This window comes from Alnus glutinosa, chromosome 14, assembly GCF_958979055.1.
Source record: "Alnus glutinosa chromosome 14, dhAlnGlut1.1, whole genome shotgun sequence".
Classification (NCBI taxonomy): Eukaryota; Viridiplantae; Streptophyta; class Magnoliopsida; order Fagales; family Betulaceae; genus Alnus; species Alnus glutinosa.
Window position 1 is genome coordinate 352106 of NC_084899.1, and position 17832 is coordinate 369937.

The 17832-nt window shown below is 35.9% G+C and overlaps 2 protein-coding genes across 2 annotated transcripts; both read left to right on the top strand.

The window, feature by feature from the left end:
* Positions 1 to 1930: 1930 nt before the first annotated feature.
* LOC133857709 (uncharacterized) lies at positions 1931 to 2918 on the top strand. Its single transcript, XM_062293031.1, has one exon. The coding sequence runs from the start codon at positions 2135 to 2137 to the stop codon at positions 2747 to 2749; it is 615 nt and encodes a 204-aa protein (XP_062149015.1). The 5' UTR covers positions 1931 to 2134; the 3' UTR covers positions 2750 to 2918.
* Positions 2919 to 12365: 9447 nt separating this feature from the next.
* LOC133857712 (pectinesterase inhibitor 3) lies at positions 12366 to 13236 on the top strand. Its single transcript, XM_062293037.1, has one exon. It carries the CDS (start codon positions 12470 to 12472, stop codon positions 13052 to 13054), a length of 585 nt encoding a protein of 194 aa, XP_062149021.1. The 5' UTR covers positions 12366 to 12469; the 3' UTR covers positions 13055 to 13236.
* Positions 13237 to 17832: the final 4596 nt, after the last annotated feature.

Below are 17832 nucleotides of genomic sequence, written 5' to 3' on the forward strand. Positions count from 1 at the left end.
TTCAACAACTTCGTTTTTTTATTTAGTAAAAAACATCAAAACAAAGTTATACAATAATTAATCTTTAGTAGCTGCCATAATATAATTTACTGATTTTATTTTGTCTATTTTTCTCTCCCGGCCCATTAACTCATGCTTTGATTTTACACTTTAACAAGTACCATGCGAGAATAATTTACCATAAAGGAAAGAGAAATGGTAGAAACACAACACACGTTACACAATTTTTACACGATACTCATATGGAGTGGAATATATGTGGTGGATTCCATTCCATGTGAGTATGTTGTGTAAATGTGTTGTGTAGAGATCACTTTCCGAAAGAAAATCCTTCTCGGAAGGTAACTTGTGCTACTCTACTTACCAAGAAAAATAGGAAGAATTACAAGCTATGAGTCTACTAAATTTTTTCTAATTCAGAAGGATTTTGACAGAGCTACCCACGTACTCACTTAGACATCAGAAAATATTTCCTTCCAGCTCACCTCGACAGGCCTCTTAGCCAGTTTGTTTAAGTGATTTCAATTTTTTCTCAGCATAAAATTACACGTGCAGATTTCAGCATTATCATATGAATTATGGATTTCATTCTTTTTTTTTTCTTTTTTTTTTTACTATTTTTTTTTTGAAAGAGGTGGACAGATCGAACCATTGAGCAAGGATTAAAGTCAGTGTACGTCTAAGTGATTCAACGGTGCGGAGTGAAAGGATAAAAGTTACTTTTGTGATAACACGTTGGATAACCATATGAATAATGACTTGCAAGTTTCAACAAATTCACATGCACCTAATTGCTTAAATGTGTTATATATTCTCATATAGTACGTTATTACTCTCTAGTCTCTAGTAAGTAACCATTTATTATGTGTCTTGCCTTGACCGTCCAATATGGTCTACCACCTACCAAGCCTTCTCGATCTACCTACCACCAACTGCATCATATGCCATCGGTTTCGCATACATCGATCTAATAATCCAAAGGAGAATCCACATGAAGGTCCATCGCCTTTAACACTCGTCAGCTGCAGCTGCACACCATCCCGGCTGGTGGAGTAAAATGAGTCATGGAGTAACGACTATTAAAAATTTATTTGAAATTGCCATTTTAAAATATCATATATGCATTGAGAAAATGTAAAACGTAATTAAGTATATATATAATCTTACCTGTGATTTTTTAAAAATATAAATATTTTATGCTTTTAAATTGTAATTTTTTAAAAATACTTTTCTAAATCATACATTTTTTTAAAAAAAATTTAATCTAAAATCAAACTTTTGATCTGCAAAATAACGATATTGAACTCACCGTGAGATAAATTTAAAACAACTTTTTTTTTTTTTTTTTTTTATAATAAAAATAAAAAATAAATAAAACAAGGTAAACGTGAGCGTGTAAAAATTCGGTACAATCCGCCTTACGTGTTCCCACGTGCTACAGCGTCACCCAAAAGTCACGTTTCACGTTCCTTAAATTTGTTCTCCCAAGTCCCAAGTCCCATGAAATATACATCATCATGCTTTTGCGTTAGGGTCCGTTTGGGTTTGCGATTTCAAAAAGTGTGATTTAAAATAATGATTTAAAAATGTGCGATTTGAAAAAATTGATTTTTAAAAACGCAATTAAGCGTTTGGCAAAATTACAGTTTAGCCTTTAAAATCGCGAATTTACCTTTTAAAATTCTGCGTTTTCAAAAAAGTACTATCTTATCTGCAATTTTTAAAAACGCAATTCTCAAACGATTTATGTTCAGCAATTTAGTTTAAAATTGCACTTATTGTTTATGAAATCGCAATTCCAAATGCACCCTTAGTGGTCAGGTTACGAGATACATTGATGGCCATACACTTGTCATCGAAAAAACCACAACTGTGAAAAATTCGGTATAAATTTCGGATCTACCTCAGCAATTGGCATCTTAGCTCTCGATTCTCGGCATCTCCATCAGATCCGCACCCCAAGTGGTCTGATCCAACGGCACCTATTAATACTCACCTTCTCTCACCTCCCCCATAAATCATATGCCCAGGCCTCCTCGTATTCATTCACCACTGCCCCAGCCCCAGCCCCACGCCCCACAAAACCAAAACAAAAGCAGAGGTTGGAGAACCCAACGGGTTTTTTTGATCGGCAATGGACTTGTTGGATTCTCCTCTGGAAGCCCTCGCTCTCAATTATTTGAGCGTTGGGTTCCTCACAGTAGTCAATAATCTATGGACGTGGGTCGCGGTTATAACGGCCGCCGTTAGCTTCTGGAGGATCAGAGCCGCCGGTGGTACTGGCCCCACTTGCCTGAAATCCGACGTCTCTCCACCGCTTCCTCGCAATGATCAAGGCTCAAGCGGGTCTCAGCCGGTGCCCGGGATATCGGTCCCTGACGTCTCGGCTGACGAGCCACCAGCACCAGCCCCAGCTTCGGCAATGGTGTTTGGCGACGTTAAAGTTGATGACGGAGTAACTAAGGGCACGAAGTTTGTTGCTGTATATTACGGTGAGGATGACGGCCGGGAAGGTGATGGCGAGTTGACGGCAGCGAATGAGTGGGAGGAGAACGGTGACGATGACGGCGTTGAGGGTTGTGGGGTGTGGTGGGAGAGCTGGGAGAGAATGTTGAGGACGAGAACGGGGGAGATTGGGTGGTACAGGTACCAGGACTTGACGGTGCTTAACGGCAACGTCGTCAGATTGTGGGACAGTAGTACCTGTACCAGGAGTTTAAGGTACAGCTCAAGCTGTGTTGCGTGGTAGTTGGATTAGTAATTATTTATTTAATTAGGGGGGGGGGGGGGGGGGGGTTTGGTTTTGGAGTTTATGAAATTGTATATATATTTAATGTGTATGTATTCTGTTGGTTGCAACAACCAATCATTCCAACCGTAAATGCAATGTTTTTTTGTTGCACCTTCTTTTCTCTCTCTGGCTCGATCTCCATTGAATATTTGAATCGAATAGTACGTTCTTTCTTTTTGTTTTTGCTTTATTTTTTCGATTACTTTGTGAAATACCTACCGGATCCATTGGAACTGAGAAGTTCAATTGAGTGAGGGATTTTGCAGCTAGCGTAGTACCTTCTCTAAGCACTAACCTAGTAACTTTGTTAATCTTTTTATTTAAAAAAACATGTTCTAAAATTATATAAAGATGACAATAGATCGAAATCAACAATTCGAAGTGCTTTTCTTACGTATATAATTTTAATTATTTTGTATTTTTTATTGTTTAATTTGCTAATACTTTTGTTTCAAAAAGAGATAACAAAAGGAGAACAAAAAAAATTGTGTTATCAAACAAAACCTACAACGTTATAAGTGAGCCTCTTGTTTTAGGGTGCAAAACACGTCATTTTCCGCACTTATTTAACCCCCATGAGGCCGTAGGATCGGGATCCACAATTGCATTTAATTTGGATAGTCATCCGAGAGAGTTGTGATGGGGTTCACCTATTCAAATAGGTGGTCTCACATTTCAAGCTATCCGTATATCTATTTGGGCATGTAAGCTTTTATTGGAGACCTCTTTTATTAGTGGTCAGGCATATTCAACTAATGAATTGCAACTAATCATGACCATACAATTGGCCACACGAATTGCAGCCAATTGAGATAAGATCCCGGCCAAAAAAGTTCATTTATCCGAGCAGAATTTTCATATTTTAAAGAGTGTTTTTTTCTTGGCGAATGTGTTGACTCCCATTCGTATAATAGATTTTAAATTAAAATTCACAAGTATATAATTGACACATAAAAATTGTATGCATGAAAAATATGTAAATGATATATGAATAACAGAAACCAGCATTTTCAAATCAGTGAACTCATTTGTGGGTCTTTGAACTAATTTGTCCATGATATCACAAGAAAATTCGTAAAAGGAACTATACACGAGTACAGAGGTTATACGCAAATTGATGTTACATAGTACGTTTTCTTAATTTTGGAAACTGAAATTGTCACATCAAATGGCATTGGCAGCTTTCGGTTGGAGCTCGGCAAGAACCTCGTAGCAAAATTCCTCTTGCAGCCTTCCTAACTTTTTTTTTTTTTTTTTTTTTTTTTTTTTTTTTTTTTAAGACATGCTGTTTAAACTATTGAAACACGTGTTGGCTTTTAATTGGCTATTACGTGATATGGTCATTAAATAATGAACGGACCTTGATAGAAAGATTTATTAGATAACGATTATAATAGAGAGAGAGAGAGAGAGAGAGTGTGAGTGAATTGATACAATTTAAAGCTTAGAAAACGATTGAGTAAAAAATGATGTTCTCCCAAAACAAAAAAACAAAAAAAAACTTGATGTGGGAAGTCACGGTGTTCCAACCTACTGACTATTTTATTATAACACGTGCCAACTTTTAATGGGTTATTATGTGATATAGATGTTAAAAAACGAATGGACCTTAATAGAAATGTTTATTTGATAACGATTAAAGTCAAGAGAGTAAATTGATACAATTTAAAGCTTAGAAAGCGATTTGGTTAAAAAACATGTCACCTCAAATACTTGTAGAGCATTTGAGCAGGACTCAGCCACTCGTACAAAGGTATATATATATGGTATCGTTTTCTACATAGTTTGGTAATTAAATAGAGATAGCAATGCGTCAATCAAACCTCAGCGTCACCATGACAACCTATTTTGAGGAGCGAAAACCTAATTAAACCGAAGCCCAGTGTCTACTGGGGAAGAGCGTTGCTAAGGAAGCTTCCACACCCCACAGAATAAAACACCCGTTAAGCAAATCCCAAGTTATGAGGCCTATCAAACCATATAATAATGTTTTAGGGAAAAGAGCTTCAGATTTTTTTTAAGGTGTTGTGTTTTCTACCAAATATTTAATAATGTGATAGCGAAAAGAGCATATTAGTCAATATTATTGAATTGAAAAGATTGTGGAAAATGGTTATATTTTTAATGATTGTGGAAAAACAGATAATATATATATATATATATATATATATATATATATATATATATATATATATATATAAATTGAGAAGAGAGCATCAGTTTAATTTCCTGAATCCGATGAGGTTGATGTGTTTGGTATGCCTACGAATATTTAAAAAAACACATTAGTCAATATTGAATTAAAATTATTGAAAAGGTCCCTACTCCCTAGAAAAGACTAATATATATATAATTAATACTGGAGAAATTAAAGTATTGCTTATGTTAAATATTTTGTGCTGACATGGATGAGCAAGGGATCCGAAGGCCACGCCATGATGTTCATCGATCAATCCCCAACAACGATGGGAAACTAATGATTGTACCATGCATGCGAGGGCACAAAATTTAGATCTCAAATGCTTTTTTTATGATGTTTTATTTTTCTAATCTTTGTTTTCTTTTGTTTTGTTTCAATCGTTGATTGATGGATTTGGGTATGAGGTCCACAAATTTGGCTCTTGCTTCTCCCAACCAAAATTCCCAGCAGCCATGCCTAGACCAAGTCTAAATGGTGCTATATATTGGTATATTCCTTTGCAAATCCAATTTCTCTCTCTCTCTAATTAGCAAATAGGGACAAAATTGTTTGAGGTAGCTGAGCATCCACCAAATTGGCCTGCTCAGCATATTATCCTATAAAGGCATGCTTATCATTAGTATCAAAGTCGTAGCAGATTAAAAGGATATTCTTTGCCTCTGAATTTATCATGACCCCTCTGACGGCAGTAGACAAGCTAGATGAAATTTTGTTTCATTTCTAAAAAAAAAATTACGTAGGCCAAAAACATTATAGGCCAATTAAAGAACACTATCCTTAATTAACAACAATTCAAGTATATCATTTCCATAGCTTCGAAGAAAACCTTGAAAAGGAGGAAACGAGTAAGAATTAAAGCTAACGGTAGAACTGGTTGTAATGACCCATTGTGCGGTGTTGCATCCAAAGACACTCTTATGTTTCTTATTTTTAAACAACCTTTTGAAAGAGCTGACGAGAATAAGAGAAGACAAAATAAGCTGCAATGGAGACCCCTGTAAGAATTCAAAGACAAATACTATTAAGGATAATATTTTTCATAGCCTGAATTTGAATATGCAAATTTTTTTGCTCTGTTAAATTATATTATGTATACATATGTACCTTATCTCACATGGGTTATTGGTGTGTATATCTGTGTTATTAGCTTATATATATAAGCCCCTCATATACAATATTATGTGTAATTCAATATACAATTTTACTCTCAACATGGTATCATAGCACAGATACTAAGCTCAATAATATTCGTCTTATTCTCCATGATGGCAAGTCTCTCCATGATTTCACTTTATATCGGCATTTGGTTGACAGCCTTGTCTATCTTACTGTTATTATGTCTGATATCTCATATGCTATCCATCAGGTGAGTCAGTTCATGGCTGCTCCCCGCTCTACTTACTTTTCTGTCATCCTTCGCTATCTCAAAGGCACATTATTTCATGGGCTCCACTTCTCATTTTATGGTCCCCGACCATTTTCAGTTACATGCTTATACTGATGTGGATTGGGTTGGTGATTTCATAGACCGTCGCTCTAACACTAGTTATTGTTTCCTACTTGGCACCTCTCTTATTTCTTGGCGAAATAAGAAATAGTCTGTTGTTGCTCGATCTAGCACCGAGGTAGAATATCGTACTTTAGCTGACACCACCTCGAAGCTTCTTTGGTTGCGATGGCTTCTACAAGATATGGGTGTTTCTTTCCCTTCAGCTACTCCTATCTACTATGGCAACAGAAGTGCTATTCAGATTGCCCATAATGATGTTTTTCATGAACAGACCAAACATATTGAGATTGATTGTCACTTTGTCTGTCATCATCTCCTTCAAGCCTCTCTACAGCTTCATTTTGTTACGTATCATGATTAGCTCGCAAACCTCTTCACAAAGTCTCATCCTCCAAGTAGTTCCGCGATCTTGTGTCCAACCTCAATATGGTCTATCACTCCACCTTGAGTTTAAGGGAGGTTATTAGATTACATTATGTGTACGTATGTACTTTGCCCCACATAGTTTATTGGTGTGTAGATTTGTGTTACTAGCCTATATATATAGGCCTCTCATGTACAATATTATGTGTGATTTAATATACAACCTTATTCTCAACATGCTTCAAAAGAACTCCAAAAAAACAAAAAAAAAAAAAAAAAAGCCAAAGGAGCTAGCGGAGTAGAGGAGTTTAGAATCTGCCACTTGAGACCAAAAGTGGTGTTGCCGTGTGTAGTGCACATGCGGGGACAAGGAATGGAAAAAGGTGGAGCAACAACCGGTGAGGGTGGAGGAAGAACAGTGGATCTAGCCTCCAAAATCTACACACAAAAAAAAAAAAAAAAAAAAAAAAAAAAAAAAAAAAAAAAATGCTAAGGGGGATACTGATGGAAGGTGGAGGAGAGGAGTTCTTAAGGCTGGGGTGCGGCTCCTCCCTAGCTTGGATTTGGGGTGAGGTTTGCAAAGAGAAGGGAGCTTTAAGGGATGTTTGGATGCATGATTATTTTCTACTTTTTTTCAAAAACAACGTACTATTACCCAAACATTATTTTTCAATTTTGATTTTATTCTTTCAACTATTTAAATGTAATTTCTCTACTCTTTTTTTTTTTTCTCGGTATTCATAACTTTGAGAAATTTTTTAAAAATACAAAATAATATAAAAAAATCACGCACTCAAACATCCTCTTAAGTTTCCGGGAGAAACGAGAGTGTAACCCACTTAACTAGTTCGGGTTTACCAAGCAGCAATATGCTTCTCCAGTGTGGGGGTAAAATTAGTAACTTTTGCTAAGTTTGGAACAAAAATTAGATAGGAAGACACGAGATTTTAATTTGCACGGTTTATAAAAACTTGTTTGTGAAATGAATATACTGGTTAAGTTTTTAATTAATGTGTTTTTGGATAGTATTTTGTGTTTGAAAAAGTATTTTAACGTAACATAAATGTGAAATTGTTTTTAAAATTAAGTATTTTTTGGTGGGTCTACATTTGAGAAAAATATTTTCGCCTGCTTATTTTGAGAAACCCAAATTGAGCCTTGTAAAAATAATAATTGTTTTCATGTGGGCATGCACCCTCAATATTGCCTCAACGGAGGAGAGGCTAGGGGTGACTTGAAAACTTATGAATGAAAAAATAAAACAACTATCACATTTCACGTACATTTGCCATTTTTAATGATATTGTTTGAACTTCTGACCATGCTTATGCCCATAGTAAAATAAACAAAGATTAAATTTTATAAATAAAAAAAAAACGCACTTTAATTTTTATAAAACTTTTGAAAGTTTGAATATTTTGAGAAAAATGTGATTATTCTTTTCATGTGTACGCTGATTCGTTAATTGCATAAAAAAAGAAACTATATTTATTTTTTACAAAATAAAGGTGACTACATGACCTCTCCTAAATGAGAAAAGGGGTGGTTGTTTGACCACCCCAATTAGATAAGAGTAGCCACACTATTTGTTGTAGTTAGGCAGATCAGTTGATTGTGTAGCCGCATCTTCCCTCTCTTATGCTACCGGTGCCTACAAGGCAACTTCTCTATTATATATATATATATATATATAAAGAAGTCTGCCTCGACAATATAAAGCAATAAGCTTGTGTATTTATTTATTTATTATTTTTTTTTTAAAAGAAATTTATTTTGTATGATTTTTGTATGATTTTTTTATTTTTTTATTTTTGAAGGGATGTATGATTGAATTCATTACTCAGAACAAATGTACACAAAATCTAGCTAGCATCTAGCTAGATCACCAAACCAACAATATAAACAAAATAACTAACAGTAGACCCAAAGTTTTCCAGCCACCCAACTAAAACAAACCATTACAAGTAAATCTACAAAACAACAAAGAAATCAATGCAGAATCTCAGTGGTTGACAAATATCTACATTCAAAACACTTCTCATAAATTTTCCTTTATCCCCATACTTAAGATTTCAGACTAAGATCAATGAGCTAGAGCTAGCTAGACAGTAGACAAGATGTTTTTCCTCATCATCAAGTCAAGCCATACAACCCCTACAAAGAATACATTGAACCTAGCTCGATCTCCTCTATAACCCCACCTGCCAATTCATCTCCAGTTCAATCTATAACCCCCCAAGTGTTCTATATATATATATATGATCTCACATACAATACTTTTCAAATGTAAATCTTATATAAAACCTAAAGCCAGCTAGAAATGAAGCATGTTTCCATAGTTAATGCATCAGGATATATACCGCCACCAAAACAAGTCTCAATTATTGGTGAAAAGTACTGGACGATCGTCATCCAACCGACACACTATTGGCATTATTAGTACTACTCCAATCACCGGTTGCATCCGACGGTCCACGGGGTCCAGGGTCCAGTGTGCCGCAACCGGTTAGATGAAGCAGTAGCATCCATTAAATGGAAAGGACCCCCACCCAACCATTTCTTGCTTGTGAAAGCCAACTTTTTCCAATTCCAATCTCTTTTTGCAGCCAATTAAGGGCATACCCATTACGCATTACCCAAAGTCCACCCGGCCACCTTTGTCCACACACGCCATGCATGTAAATAACTCAACCCAGGTTTGGAAACCGGGGTGCGTCCTTGCTGTCAAACCTTCCTACCAATCCCCTTTCATCCAACACCTCACCTGTTTGGACACATTTATTTCTAGTACGGAACCTAGCTTCCTAACATTTCCTTTAACACTAGTCACTAGGCCTTAATCACAGGCCTAACATAGGCTCCTTTAACACTAGTCAATAGCCCTTAATCACAGGCCTAACATAGGCTCGCTTCTCCGGGGTAGGATACTTGAACATGCAGGAGAGTCTCCAATATTCATTAGAATTGGAGTGTATTCGGTTCCTTATTGGCTTGTTTGACCAGAGGAATAAAATCTTTTCACTTATTTCAAAAAGGAAAAAAAAATTCTTCATTTATCTCAAAAGTAATTAACTTTAAAATATTTTAACTTTATATCACATCAATAATTTTATATTATTATTTAAATAAAAAAAATACACTATAATATAAAATTTTTTTATTTTTCTATACAAATTCTTTTTACTTTATATCACATCTATCATTTTCAACTTCCACTATCGATTCCCCTTCCCTTACCAAACAAGGCTATAATTCAGTGGTATTTTAGTTCAAGAAAAAATGTGAAAGCATTAAAATTCTCTTAAATGATAAGGAATTAAATACCCTTCAGTTCATTTAATCCGTTTTCTAACTTTTCTGGATGGGTGGCCGGTAACAACCAAATTTATGTTCTATGAGCCATGACATTATTAGGTTTTAGATAAATGGCACCACATTTTTATCACACTTTTATTTCATTTTATTAATGAGATACTATTTATCGGCCTTTAAATTTTTTAAAAAATAACGGTTGGCTCAAAAATTTATTGATAATACTGATCATCAACAAAGTAAATTAATAAAAGTACTGTGTACGTATAGCATTACTATGTGGGATAAAGAAAAATGTTAAATACCATAATTTGATCATATTTTTTATTTCTCTTTGTTAATGTGTCATCGCCGATTAACCCTTTATTTTTTTTTAAACAATAATTAATTGACACAACTACATCAACAGCAAAGTCTTTTGAATAATGCTATTTACACCATACTTTTATGCGATTTTTATGGTCAATGGTACCCACAGCGTTCAATCTAAGAAGAGTACGTACATCCAAATTTGTGAGGTATGACGGAAATGACGCTCCGATCCTTAATTAATGCTGGATTTGGGGAACAAAAATGCAGCGATTTCTTAACTAGGAAGGGCGGATCCGGCCAATTTGCCGTGCACAATTTGGTGAAATTGCCATCAAATTCGATGGACAAGTTGGTGAAATTGCCGCGCAAAATTTAGTTTGCATTTGCAGTTTCTGTCTTGGCCTGGGGTGGGTCATTCTAGTCCCTGCAATATGTACCAGATGGTGCACATGCTCTGTTTCAGAGCTTAAATAATGCATTTGCAGTGGAAGGCCAGGCTAAGGTCACGAAAGCACTTTATGTTCCATGGTGCAGTTTCCCTTATCACAAACTTTTGAATAAAGATTTTCAATAATTTTGCTTCCCGACCTATCTATTAATTTTAATAAGTTTTGATTCTTCCGAGTTTCGCCTACCCATTTGAATATGTGAATTTCATAAGAATTTTCTCATATTTGTTGTTCAGATTATTAACGATTCAAATTCCGTCCAGTAAAGTACAAATTTTGAGAAAGGTTTTGGATACTAAAACAGTTTCGTTGTCTAAATTTGTATATACATAGTCTATGGAGAACTATCTCTCAAACTCTTCCAAGCCACCGTAACGTTTAACAGCTGCAATATATGTCTACTAACTTTTAATTCTTCTAAGCTATCTACTGTTTACATAATTGAAGAGCCATCATTACAAAAATCTCATCTGAAGAGCCTCCGTTAACGCCTACGTTATCTACACGTTTCTGCTGCCCTTCATAAACATAAAAGTAACAATTTCGGGCTACTCTTATTGGATCATCCGGTGAAAGCAGTAAATTATAGTATACAAACTTTTTCTTTTGGCTTTTCCCTCCACTAAACTTTGGAACTTTGATGATGGGATAGCAAAACCTATATGATTAACCAGCCCCCCACCCCCCAAAGAAGCTTTGTATTTATATGCTGCAAAGTTGAGATATTTCTACCGCATCCGGGATACTAACAAAACCACAAAAGTTTAATGTAAAAAAAAAAAGTTTTTTATTTTACAACTCTTTTATAACTTACGACACGTATTAGTATAAGATTGAAATATATTAAATATTTTTCTTTAGTGGCCGATGTGTCTCTAATCACGTGCTAGTACGTGTCAAAAATTGTAAAATAGCTTTCAAATTTTTTTAGTGGCTAATTGTATTTTAAATTCAATCTATTAAATTAGCATGTATCTAAAGTTACATATAAATTAAATATTTTATTAAAAATTTAGAATAATTTTTACCGACACAATTTAGAAGATATGAAATAATCTAAGATGAGATCTTTGTAGACTGGGGGCAATCAGGTCATTGGCTGGTCTCCATCACTTTTCATTTCAATGAATGAAATTAGCCTCATGTTTCAGATTCACACAAATGGCATTTAGCCAATCCAATTTTATGGAGATAAAATTTGTAACAAAACACCCATATATAATAGTTTAAATTACCCTCAGATAAAAACATTTAAGAGATAAGTGTCCAAAATTGAATCCCGCCAGCGACAGCAAGAAATCACTTTGCATTACGATAAGTAACCAAACTAAAATGGCAGTTAAGTAATAATATGCCAACTTTATGACCACACTATAAGATAAGATTCCAGTTCCAGCTTCATGCACAAACACCTATTAATTAAACCAAACCAACACGCACTGACACACAACACTCCACTCCACTCCACTCTACACAGCACAGATCTCGCAGTCGCAGGCATCCAAAACGCAGCGTCACGTCTCTCAACAGAGATGAGTCTCCCATTCTCAATCCTCACATTCCTTCTCCTACTCTTCCTCTCCTCCTCCGCCGCCGCAGCACGAAAATCCGATGCGCCCACAGATGATATCGTCCGTTCATCGTGCGTCCATGCCAGCTACCCCAACGTTTGCGTACGCACTCTCTCGTCCTACGCGGGCTCCGCCTGCAAGACTCCTCGCGATCTGGCCCGAGCCGCCGTCAATGTGAGCCTCTCCAGGACCCGCCGAGTCTCCAGCTACCTCGCCCATATCTCGGCCGGCGACAGCAAGAGACAGCGTGAGGCGCTGAGTGACTGCACGGAGCAGATATCGGACTCGGTGGACTCACTGAGCATGACGCTGGGTGAGCTTCAGCACCTTCAAGGTGGCGAGACTTTCGAGTGGCACATGAGCAACGCGCAGACCTGGGTGAGCGCGGCCTTGACCAACGATGACACTTGTCTCGATGGGTTTGAGGGCATTGATGGGAAGGTCAAGTCTGATGTGAAGCGGAAGGTCACGAATCTGGGTAGGGTTACTAGTAACGCGCTCTACATGATCAAACGCCTTGATGAGAGTCGTGGCAAGCATCTTTGATGATGGACGGCCGTCGTTTCTCCGCTCCCATTCCCCATATATATGATATGCCGCTTCTGATGAGTTTCGATAGTAATTTAAATCTTTTTGTTGTCCAAAAGTTGTATGTAATATGTATTGCTATATGTTTTTACTATCTACTGCTTATCAATCGTAACGGAACTTGTATTTTTCTTCCAGAACTTGTATTTTTACTGCCAGAAGTGAAAGAAAAAAATGTTTGCAGGTAAATGTAAAAGTTTACAGTCTTGAATCTGGACAGGTGTCTGATGCGTTTAATCTCTTCCATGGACCATTTGTACTTCAATGCGTGGGTCCATGCCAGCCTGTGCATGCTTTCCTCATGGTAGGATAATTCGTATCCAGGAGGCTAGCTCGTACTTGCTGGGCCTCAGTAAGGGGCCCATATCTAATACCGCTGTGTAGGTACTTGTCGACGCGAGGTGTTCGAATTTGTTATGGCGCCGTCCTTCAAAATAAGGGATAATTGCATCGTTGGTCTTTGCGGTATACCATAATTATTTTTCACTCCCTATGGTTTAAAAAGTTCACGGGAGATCCTCGTGATATGCACTAATTACAAATCGATCCCTGGCGTCAAATTCTGTTAAATTTTTTAACAGATTCCGTCAAATGCCACGTCAGCGACATGTGTCTACCGTAATAAAAATATATAAATTTATTAAAAAATAAATAAAAATACTTATTTTTTTAAAAAAATAAATTAAAAAAAAAAAACAAAAAAAAAAACCTGAAGGAGTCGGCCACCACCCCCCCCCCAGTGGCCGGCCCCTTCAGTTTTTTTTTTTTTTTTAAAAAAAAAAATAAGTATTTTTATTTTTTTAAAAAAATTTATATTTTTTTACTACGGTGGACACGTGTCGCCATCTTATTGGCGAAACGTGTCGTTGACGTGGCATTTGACGGAATCTGTTAAAAAATTTAACAGAATTTGACGTCAGGGATCGATTTGTAATTATTGCATATCACGAGGACTTCTTATGAACTTTTTAAACCATAGGGAGTGAAAAATAATTATGGTATACTACAGGGACCAACGGTGCGATTATCCCTCAAAATAAAGCTCTCTTGTAACGCTAGTTATTGCCTTTAATTACGTGGTTGTTAAGGTCCAAGGAGTCAAGGACCAACTAGTAACCGACATACTAAATAAATCTCTTTTAGTTAACGAATTTATATAATTTGCCTGATTATCATTTTTTTTTTTTAATCTTTTAAAACCATCATTATATTAAATTTAATAATAATTTGTCACAAATTCAACAACAATTTTAAAATTCACAACAATATTAAAAGAATAAAAATAAAATAAAAAGAGAGCCACTAGCTAGCATTACTCAATCTGCCTTGGCAGTTAGCAGAGGATAGATATAACGTACGTCAAACTTCCTATGTTCTCGCTCTGGAAAAAAAAAAAAAAAAAAATGTTTTAATGTATATAATACTTGCATCTATCTCCGGCCTTTGAAACTGGATTCAAAATCAAGGACAGAACTAGATTGTTGCATCTGATCTACACTTGATACAATGATTCTGAAGTATTTGATGATTTGCTGAAGCCAACCTTTATTCTTGGCTGTAATTAATGCAATGATCACGGAGTGTTCCAGGTGATAGTTCTCACTACGTACCATACTGAGAGGTTGAGAAACTAAAAATTACTATTTTAAGAGGTACTTTTGAGGTGGTCCTTTTTCTCCTCTTTTTTCTTGTCCCCACGAGAGGTTAATTGGTTAAGGGTAGTGATTGGGGGACCATTAATGACCGGTTCCCTCCCCCTCCCTTTATATTAAAAAGTTCAATTTTATTTCACTTTTAATTTTTTATATTATTTTATTTCTTTTTTCTTTGGAATAAAATTGGATTTTTTAATATAAAGGAATAAGGAGCCGGTCAATGATCCCTCTAATCACTACCCATTGGTTAAAGGTTATGCGCGTCTCACGAAGCGGATGTCACTGATTTGAATTTCTCATTTCTCTTTACTTGGAACAAAAAATTAGTTTTGGGGTAATTACCTTTTCTCCCCATGAACTACTAGCATGTGTCATTTTGCCCTCACGAACTACCACTTCGATCAAAATAGAGCATCCAACTACCAATTTTACATCTTTAATTTTATATATATTAGTTGGATGCTCTATTTTAGTCGAAGTAGTAGTTCGTGGAGCAAAATGATACAAGCCGGTAGTTCATGTGGAGAAAAGGTAATTACCCTTTAGATTTATATATATATGTTGCAACATGTTTGGTCACACATGGCAGCTTTTTGGTCACCTATGTATCATTTTCAATTATAAAGTCTCAAATATTTTTCTTGTTTTTTACTTCGAATGATAAGTGTTGGGGTTTGCGATATTGGCATTGTAGTTATTCCTTCATCTTAATTATCTGCAGGGCACGACTATTAATTTGACTTGGCAGTTTCACTTTTGCCTGGTTTGATAACGCTAAAGAGATTGATCTTTTATTTGTCGCAATAAAGCCTGCATTACAGGTTCGTAAATTAAATGAGTCTATATAATTTGGTGATTTACCTTTGCTGTCTATGGAGTAAATTTCTAGAAGGCATTGCTTATAACGGAAAGGATGATGTAATTAAGAGTGTGAAGCTAGAGCTTTTTAACTGCAGGATGTTGAAGGTTTGATACAAAAGAAGGCGTACAAAGTTCTTTCAGTTATTCTCAATGTATTTTTGTTTGAAATTTCAGAGGCTTTTAACTTTTATCCTTACCATCATGTCATTGCATATTGCAGATAATTTGTCCATTTTACCTTACTGTAATATCACGGGTTTGTAGAATGGAGGAACCATGGTTAACTGATACACTTTTAAGTTTGCTGTCATTATCATTTATCTAAAGTATTAGGTTTAAAGTTTCCTTTCTCTTCTGTCTGTCTAAGTTATTCTCTTTGACGTTACTGTTTAATTAAAAACTTTCATTGGCTTAAAAAAAATTATTTTACATATTCCTTCTATCTTGTAATGATCCTTGTCTTGGTACGTATATAGTTCGATCAAGAAAGTCTTTTGATTCTCTTTGGATTGGTTCTGTTGAAAATATCTTGATTGATGAAATGACAGACAGACTGCATGTTGGTTGCAGTCTATGCCTTAGTTGCAGCAGTTGAGGATGTGTAATGAATAACAGGTGGTGTTAATGGCGGTGGTTGTGGTAATTAATGGTAATGGCGGCGTTGATGGTTCATTGATTGCTTTGTACGGTGTTCAGTCCCATCTATTAAAACATATATTATTGAGGAAAAAAAATGTAACTTGTGTCGGCTTGAATTACGTACCCTCTCTCTCTCTCTCTCTCTCACACATGCGCGCGCGCGCGCACACACAACTGCTTCTAAACATGCTGCTTTATATATTCTAAAGTGTTGCAAATGCATTTGACGAGCATGGTGGAAGGCTTGCTGAAGTGGCAAGATAATTAACACCAAAAACCACTTTAATGCCAAGGTTGGCTAATCAGAATTTTTTGTAACTCCTTCAATTGCTATGGCAAATGGCCATGATTTCGTTCACTGATCATCCCAAATTCTCTTTGATCATTTCTTAATCCTTTTCAGGTTAACCATCTTCTGGAAATTTTGTCAAGAAGTGCGGTCTGGAGGCAGTTAAGGCTGTGATGCCCGAAGAACACATGAAACCCCTTACTAATATAATATACGAAAGGTCTGTTGAAAATCATCATATGCTAGAAAAAAAAACTTGAGTGGGTGTGAACTCCGAGAGATTTTTTCAAGTATATGGTAAGGTCTTAATCTTTGTAGTATTTTAAGAAGTCTAAAGTTTGAATCTCCTTGAGTGCAAACAATTTCTTGGAACCGGCTCATCGGCAAAGTCAAAGTATTATCCAAAGAGTGTAGAAGGGACACTTTATACAGGTTCAAAGTTTACTTGATAGTAGTGGCTGGGTACACAAAGTGTACTTACCTTAAAAGGGTTTCGCGTCATAAAATAATAATAAACAAAATAAAATAAAAAACCTTAGGTAGGTGTCATTTTTGATGTACTTCATTCTTGTCAATCAAGGAACTGAAAGAGAAGAAGCTAATAAGTGCTAAATCAGAAGCAAGATATCAACTGGCAAAAGCAACTACATCCAGGTTTAATCTCTTGCAATATAATATTTTTTGATGAGTCTTGCAATATAATATTAATGATGTATATACATAAACTACATGTACCCAAATGTACATGCATGTTTTTGTGTATCTGCCATCAATAAATACATGAATCTAATGCTCTGATATGTGTTTAAAACATTCCAATATATCTCTAGTTCCATGTATGAGACATAATGATACTATGCTGGTGTTTTTACAAATGCCATGTATATTGGTCAAAATAGAGTTCCATTGATCAATTATTTTCTGGAGATCGATCTGATAGTTGACACAGTCCAATCCACTCATGAGCAGTATAGCCTCTTGGCCCTCTTCTCTCTCTCTCTCTCTCTCTACGGTTACCATCAAATTGTCCTGGCGTGACAAGACAATTTCCTTTACCAATATTGGTAGCTTCTTCATTGAACATCATCAATGCATTTGATGAACTTGTGATTCACAACTCAAAACTGATATAATTTTCCTTTTACTTCTCCAGCTCCAAGAGTAGATCGAGCAGCTAAAGCACTTGCCCGAGCACTTGTTCGACCAATTAGAAGATGAGCCACTTGACTTGCTTGATAGGCAAAAAAACAACGTTATCTCTTCGATCTAATTAAGCATCTAAATAAAGCGGA

Excerpts from the sequence above, each read along its gene's own strand:
- LOC133857712 (XM_062293037.1), top strand. The coding sequence starts at position 12,470 with ATGAGTCTCCCATTCTCAATCCTCACATTCCTTCTCCTACTCTTCCTC.
- LOC133857709 (XM_062293031.1), top strand. The coding sequence starts at position 2,135 with ATGGACTTGTTGGATTCTCCTCTGGAAGCCCTCGCTCTCAATTATTTG.